The sequence below is a fragment of the Cheilinus undulatus genome, linkage group 20, assembly GCF_018320785.1.
Source record: "Cheilinus undulatus linkage group 20, ASM1832078v1, whole genome shotgun sequence".
NCBI classification, from domain to species: Eukaryota; Metazoa; Chordata; class Actinopteri; order Labriformes; family Labridae; genus Cheilinus; species Cheilinus undulatus.
In genome coordinates this window covers 29,227,832-29,234,924 of record NC_054884.1, presented here as the reverse complement: position 1 = coordinate 29,234,924, position 7,093 = coordinate 29,227,832, and the positions used below count along the sequence as shown (strand labels likewise).

General features: G+C 40.2%; 1 protein-coding gene across 1 annotated transcript; it reads right to left on the bottom strand.

The window, feature by feature from the left end:
• Positions 1-6,663, bottom strand: LOC121527829 (5-hydroxytryptamine receptor 3A-like). Its single transcript, XM_041814836.1, has 10 exons — positions 6,624-6,663; positions 4,185-4,345; positions 4,053-4,097; positions 3,845-3,954; positions 3,281-3,450; positions 3,050-3,210; positions 2,439-2,649; positions 2,175-2,353; positions 871-942; positions 1-219 (listed from the first exon to the last, which is right to left on the bottom strand). The coding sequence occupies exons 1-10, from the start codon at positions 6,661-6,663 to the stop codon at positions 1-3; spliced, it is 1,368 nt and encodes a 455-aa protein (XP_041670770.1).
• Between the last annotated feature and the right edge of the window lie 430 nt (positions 6,664-7,093).

Genomic DNA, 7,093 nt, shown 5'->3' with positions numbered 1-7,093 from the left:
CTAAGAGTGCCATTCGATGAAAATGAAGGGCAGAAACAGTGACACGGTGATGACATAGAAAATGAAGAAAGCTTTGTTGATTTTTGCAGCCCAGAGGACAGACTTCCCTCCTTCCACTCTGTGGTTCAGGTGCAGGTCGACACTTTTCTGCAGCTCCTTCAGCTCCTCCAGGATCAACAGCAGCACGTGGTTGTCTCCTGACTGAATGCTGCGGTTAGCCTGCACACAACAAGAGTCTTAAAGTCATATAGGCGGTTAGCTCTTCTAATGAGACTGATATAGAGTATAACATTGTTTAGTGTTGTCAGGTAATGTATACTGTATAAAACATGGACATCGTCTCAGTGATGTCACCCACTGAAGCAGTATTGAAACTGAGCAATGGTTTCTATATAACTTTCAGTCACGCTAAAAGCAGGTAAAAAATGCAGGTTACAACATGAAGTCAGCCAACCTAGCCTGACCCTATTTATACAAATAAGAGTATAACCATTAGCCTGAATAAAAACAAAACAAATTAATTATGAAAAATTCGCCTTAAAAAGTGTGAACCAAAAAAGACCTGTACTACTGACACCTAATTCATTTTTTGATCTAGGCTTTGGGCATGTTTTCTCCCCCTGTAAAATCGGCATTTTAATATAGTTGTTAATGGGGCTTAAAGGGTTTTTGCCTACAGCCTCAAGTGGACACTTGAGGAACACCTTTTTTTTTTTTTTTTTTTTCTTTTGCATTGATTTGATTTTGCTCCTTGTTTTTACGTTAAGACGTTGAGAATAATTATTGAAACACCCTTAATGACCCAAAGTTTGAACTTGTTAGGACCATTCTAATGGTTATAATGCTATAACTGCAGCTTTAATGCTTTACCTCCTCAGCCACAGGCATCAGCTCATTCTGTTTCTCTCCAGCAGACACTTTACAGATGCAGGCACAGCAGCTCTGTCTTCCCTCTGAAATAAAAAATAAGTGAGGTTTGTCACAAGAGCAACTTCAAAGGCAGTAAAATTTGCAATCATATTTAAAACAAAACAAAGCATGTTATCAGTCAGTATGCTTTAATTTTCTCTGAATATTGGGGACTTAATATAATAAAAGGGCAGCACACACCACAAACAATCCTTTTCTATAAGTTACAGCTCTTGAAACTTCACGGATAGAAGGTGTTAGATGAATGGCTGTAGCACCATCTTTGCCACAGCTCGACTCCCAAAAAAGTTGGGACACTGTGTATAATGTGATTAGAACAGAATGCAGTGATTTCAAATCATTTTCAACCTCTATTCAGTTAACAACAGCATTAAGACAAGATATTTAATGTTCAAACTGATCAACTTTTTTTCTACATGCTGTAAACAAATTCAGGATTTGATGCCTGAGATGCATTCCAAAAAATGGGACAGAAGCATGTTTACCATAACCTTGCAAAGCAGATGGATACGCCTGTTTCCTTGTTTTTCACTAGCAAATCCAAATTGCGAAGCTCCTGTCTGAACCCTTTGAGCCCGGTTAGACAGTGACAGGAATAACCAGTGACAAGGGGCGGTACTTTCGGGTGCAGTCGAGTCGTGACATAAGAAAGCAGCAACAAAGGCCGGTACTCCCTCCCCGGTGGGGTGGAAACACGGTGAGGCAAAGCACTGGCTTCGCTACAGGTGCCAACAGATGCACCCATGGTCTCACTGGACGACTGAAAGTCATGGCAGAGGGTGAATATTCCTCCCTGCATTGTGAGTATTCTCGCTACAATTCGCTGTCTTTCTCTCGTGCTCCGACTTCGTCTCCTCGACAAGGCGTGTATCTTTCAAACTCTACAAACTCCAAAACCCTGAATAGAAACACACCCAAAGACTGCTGCTGGGATTGTAGTTACTCATGTCCGCCATCTCCTGGTGTAAAGTGGTAACAGCACAGACCTCCGGCATTAGCCCTATCTCCCAATAGTGAAGAATCCTTTAAAAAATTCCTGGATCCAGACGGTGATCCGGATCACTCCCAAAATCTAATCAGTTCTTCTTTATGCCATTTCTGACATTTCCTGAAAATTTCATGAAAACCCGTCCACAACTTTTTGAGTTATGTTGCTAACCAACAAACAAACCCACCCGATCACATAACCTCCTTGGCAGAGGTAATCAGTAAAATTGTTATCATGAAAGCTGCTTTGTGTTCACTTTGGGTCTCTCACCTGTGTTACATTCCTGCATTTTGACCCTCTCAGTTTTGTCCTGCCAGTTGTCCCTCAGCCTGACCTTCTCCCGCGATGCCAAGTCCTTCTCGATCAGATACGTCACCAGGATCGTCTCCAGCAGACTGAGCAGCATCAGTGCAAAGATCACTATGCAGTAGGTCGCTGAGAAGAGAGGGAGTCTGTATTAACTACTTTTAGTTTCTGCATCTGATGCTTCGGGTTATATGACTCAATGACTTAAAGGTACCTATAAGCGGAGTCTTGTTGGACATGGAGGGCAGGATGTCGTTCAGGATGAGCAGCAGCACTGAGATGGCTAACAGCACGGTGACTTTGAAGCCTAATTTCTCTCCTCGATGATCTGCGATGAAGAAGGAGGCGAGGTCCAGGCACAGGAAGAACAGGATGGGCAACAGGAAGTTGATGACATGCAGGAGAGGTCTTCTCTTAATGGTGAACTAGAGGACAGATTCAGAGGTGGGCAATCAAAATGAAACAGACACCATGACACTTCTGGTAACTAGTTCACAAGCACTTATGCACTTCCACATTTGCGCTGGAAGCAATCCCAGAATACACATGCGCTCTGGGATCCCGGGATGAGCATGCACTTATTGTTTTGGTTGGGAGCACCCTAGTAGTGCTGTTTTACATACTATGCATTTAAGTGAGTCAAGATGCAAAAAAATTTAAATATAATGGGGTATTGGGGTAATGGATCAAAGGTGCAATATTTCTATGTCATGTCATGTTCATTTATGTCAATTTAGGAGAAAAACTGCATTTTTGAGAGGTAAATCATAGAAGTGTTTCTCCATATAGAACAGACCCGAGCAGATCTGTGTCTGTGTTGCGTACAGTGTATACAAGACTTTCCCACAGTCTGTTGCTGAAGCTGGTGTTGTAGTTGGTGACAGATAGTTGGACAAAGTCCCACTCTCCCTGCGTCTTCATCACCTCTCTGGAAAACTGCGTGGCCCGGGACGAGTTGGAGCAAGGAAGAAGCCGGAGCTCCTCGACTGAGAAAAAGAGAATACAGTCAAACACTGACTTTATTACACTTAAGCATAACCTCTCCCCGTCTCTCACCGTGATGTATCGCAGATGCAATGGTGATGTTACATCTCTGCGTGTCGAAGGGGAACTTGTGGACGTCCATTTTACATGTGCTGACCACCTTCATGTCCTCGTCAGAACTGACCCAGCCATTATGGGACAAAAGCACGTAAGGATTCAGAGGAGATTCGTCCTTCTGTATCCTGAAACAACACAAAGTCTTTTCATGACTTGTTAGCAGAACATTTAAACCACAAAAACCTGCACTGACTAAAGAGATGATGGAGCGCCAGCTGTCAGCACCTTGGGGTAATGTGCTTGCTCTGTACTCTCACTAATGATCTGCTTACCTTTTAAACAAACACAGGATGTATACCATCAGCAAATATCAATATATGAAAGGTACAATAAGCAAGGCTGCTCCTAAGGTTTCAAGTGCATTTCTCACTCTTTTCAAAGCAAGAAATATTTTTTTTACCTATTCATGCCATAATATAGCCTTCTTCAAAATGTAAACACCTCTCTTAAAACAGATTTAAAATGGGTAAAAAGTTTTCTATCATAATGTCCCCTTTTTGTGTTGATGTGCAGTCTCACATCTCATAGAGGAAGAGGTCCGGGTTCCACAGTAAGTCTCTGGGAACTGCAACCTGAGAGATTCCACAAAACTGATCAGGTTCCCAGAAGATGCGTTCATGGTTCCATCTCTGCAGGAAATTACAGTTAAAGGTTAAGGACAATTCTAACACAAAGAGAAGAGTGTTGCATTACTATTTGAGAAGAGACAAGAAAAATCTATTCTCACCATTGTTGCCCAAATAAAAGGAATGAAAGTTTGTGTTTTTTCAATCTGTGAATGAGAATAAACATAAGAAATTATGAGCATGGCAGCATCAATGAGATGAATCATACTAGGACACGGAAATGCTCTACCTACCACAGCCAGGATGGCGTAGAGGAAGATGTCCAGCTCCACCTTAGTCGGGTGTGTGTGGTCCAGGACAGGTCGGGTCAGTTTGAAAGCACTGTTATCTTTGGTCAGATTCAGGTAGTCCAGGACGTCCTGGTAGGTGCACACCTTCTTAGAGGAAACTCCATCTAAATCAGAGATGGTTTTCAGAGAGGGATTTTAGTTAGACTTAAATTTTGTTGTCGTTTGTTTCTGGAAAACATTTTGTTTCACTGAGCGCAGATCAAAAGGTAGACTGTTTTTTTTTTCTTCGTGAGACCATAAGTGACCTCTCTGGATTGTTATGGGGCTGCAGTGGAGGGGTTAATGCTGCTGTTTCACAGCGAGAGGGTTCCTGGTTTAAATAGTTACAATCTTAAATCATGGAGTATATCTGTCAGTACTAAGATATAAGGGAGCAGATTCTGCTTCTGTGTTTTACCTCTTTCCTTTTTGTCTAAATGGTTTTCATTAATGGTACTTAGATGAACACAGATTATCAAGCATAAAAGCATCCAATAAAGTCAATTTAATTCATATATTCCCCTTCTACTTACTTGTAATGCCCCACATAGCGGATCTGCCTCTACCAATATGGCGGCAACTTTAACATAGTATGATCAGATAGTCAGTGCTGTGTCTACAAATATCATGTCTCTGAGCTGCGTTACCTTTGTTGTAAGGTTAATATTTTGTCGCTGCAGAGGGAGAAGTGAGCAAAAATGGCTCATTCAATAGAAAAAGGTTAATAAGTAGACATATTAAGTAATTTAAGGTAGTGGTTCCCAAAGTGGGGGCCAAGATACTTAGAGGGAGGGCCTGGGATGCGTCAGTAAAACAACAGAAAATTTTAAATGATTTTAGATGATATGTTTTACTCATTATTGTGAAAATATATACACAGAATTAGTTCATCATTAGTAGAAATCAAAGTAATGTTTAAAAAAAAATCCTTAAAATTGGGGCGCAGGTGGCCAAGCGGTCAAGGTGTGCACCCCATGTACGCGGACGGCCTGGGCTCGAATCCGGCCTGAGGCCCCCCACCGCATGTCTCTCCCCCGCTCTCGTCCCTGTTTCCAACTCTATCCACTGTCCTCCTCTGTCAAGTAAAGGCACAAAAATGCCCAAAATAAGCCTTAAAAAAACAAAACAAAACAAAACAAAACAAAAAAAAAAAACTTAAAATTTTAGTCTGCACACAGCTATTCTCGAAAATGCACAGTTGTGTTCATCTATTCCTTGCCCACCTCGTGAGACAGAGGGAATGCCCAGGTCTGGCACTGTTATTGTGGGGGTAGTGGGCTGAAAAGTTTGGGAAACCACTGCATTAAGCAAATAGGCCTTTGATGCAGTCATGTTGATTAGGATGAGATTAAGTTTCAAAATAAATGCATTCATATTTTTATAATCCCACTGATAGCGTTCTATCTTGTTCTTTTGGGTGCACCTGAATTTAGCTGAGGTAGCAAGAAAGCATCTGGATGCTGTTCATTTTAGCTTGTTCTTCCTGTCATAGTGATGTAAACTTGAATGTCTTTAAAACATGCAGTTGAAAAGTTTAAAGTAACATATCTTCTGTTATAAAAATGTGACATTTTTGTATTATTTTTAGCTATTTTAGTTCTTTTTTTAAAATCTGAGTCAAGTCCCATTAATTCATAGTTAAGCTAATGTTGTTACCTATCAGAAGTTCCATTTACAATAAAAGCATTTATTTATTTATTGATTGATTGATTGATTTATTTATTTTTACCTGGACAGGAAGAAACAAACCTTTAGATTAAGATGGTAGTCTACAAAGTACAAAGTACTCTAAAATGTTATCTTCTGTTGAAAATAGAATATGGGTTTATGAGATTTGCACATCCTTACATCCTGTTATTATTTACCTTTTACACTGTGTCCCAACTTTTTTGAAATAGTGGTTGAGGATTTGGAAAAAAAAAAAAATCATAATGAATGCTACAGCCAAAAGGGAATACTCTGTGGTTTTGGTTGTTGAGTGTAAGACAAGAAACAGCCAGCAATCACAACTCCTGCAAAAAAAAAAAAAAAAATGGTATGACATCACAAAATCTTACTTTAATTTTCTACCAGTATCTAAAAAGTGAGAAAAAAAAAAAACATTTTAAGTTCTATCTAAAAGTGTTTTATTTTTAATTCTCAAGATCTTGCAGATGGATTGAAATATATTCAGATGCCCTGACTTTCCTTCTTATTCCATAAGATCATAGATAAACATCCCACTGCTTTGAACATTTTTGTTTCAGTAAAGTGAAGCAGCCTTTAAACAGTTTACATCAGACATAAACACTGCTCATTTAATGGATACTAACATTGCAAACATCACTGATACTTAACTAAATCTGAGTTTGAGGAAATAACCGACAATATCATGACAGTTAAGACATCTCAAACCTGTCTTACCTGTGAAGATGAAGATGAGGAGAAGAAGAGAAAAATGCATTATAACTCAATGTGAGTTTCCCCGCTGTATTTTGAACCCTCTCTGTGATGCTGAGCTTTGATTTGAACTGAAGAGGGCCGGGCAGATCCTCTGAAATAAGAAACCCCTCCCTCTCTGGCCAGCATGGATTGATGTTCTAATTGTTTAACAGAGGAGGGGAACGGGTAAACAGAACAAACACTGAATGATTTGATGCTGGAGGCAGGTGGGACTGAAGAATAAAACAAAGGACTAGGCAGGTGTGGAGGGTTCATCTGACAAGACAGATGATGTGGATTTGTCACCCCATGTCATAAGGGAGTGGGACATGCGAGAGCACAGAGAACTGAACGTATGAGGCAATGCAATTAAATTAGATGGTAATTTGGTAACATGATAATGATATCATGTACTCTGGGCCCATTAGAAACCTCTCATTGTCTCCTTCTGC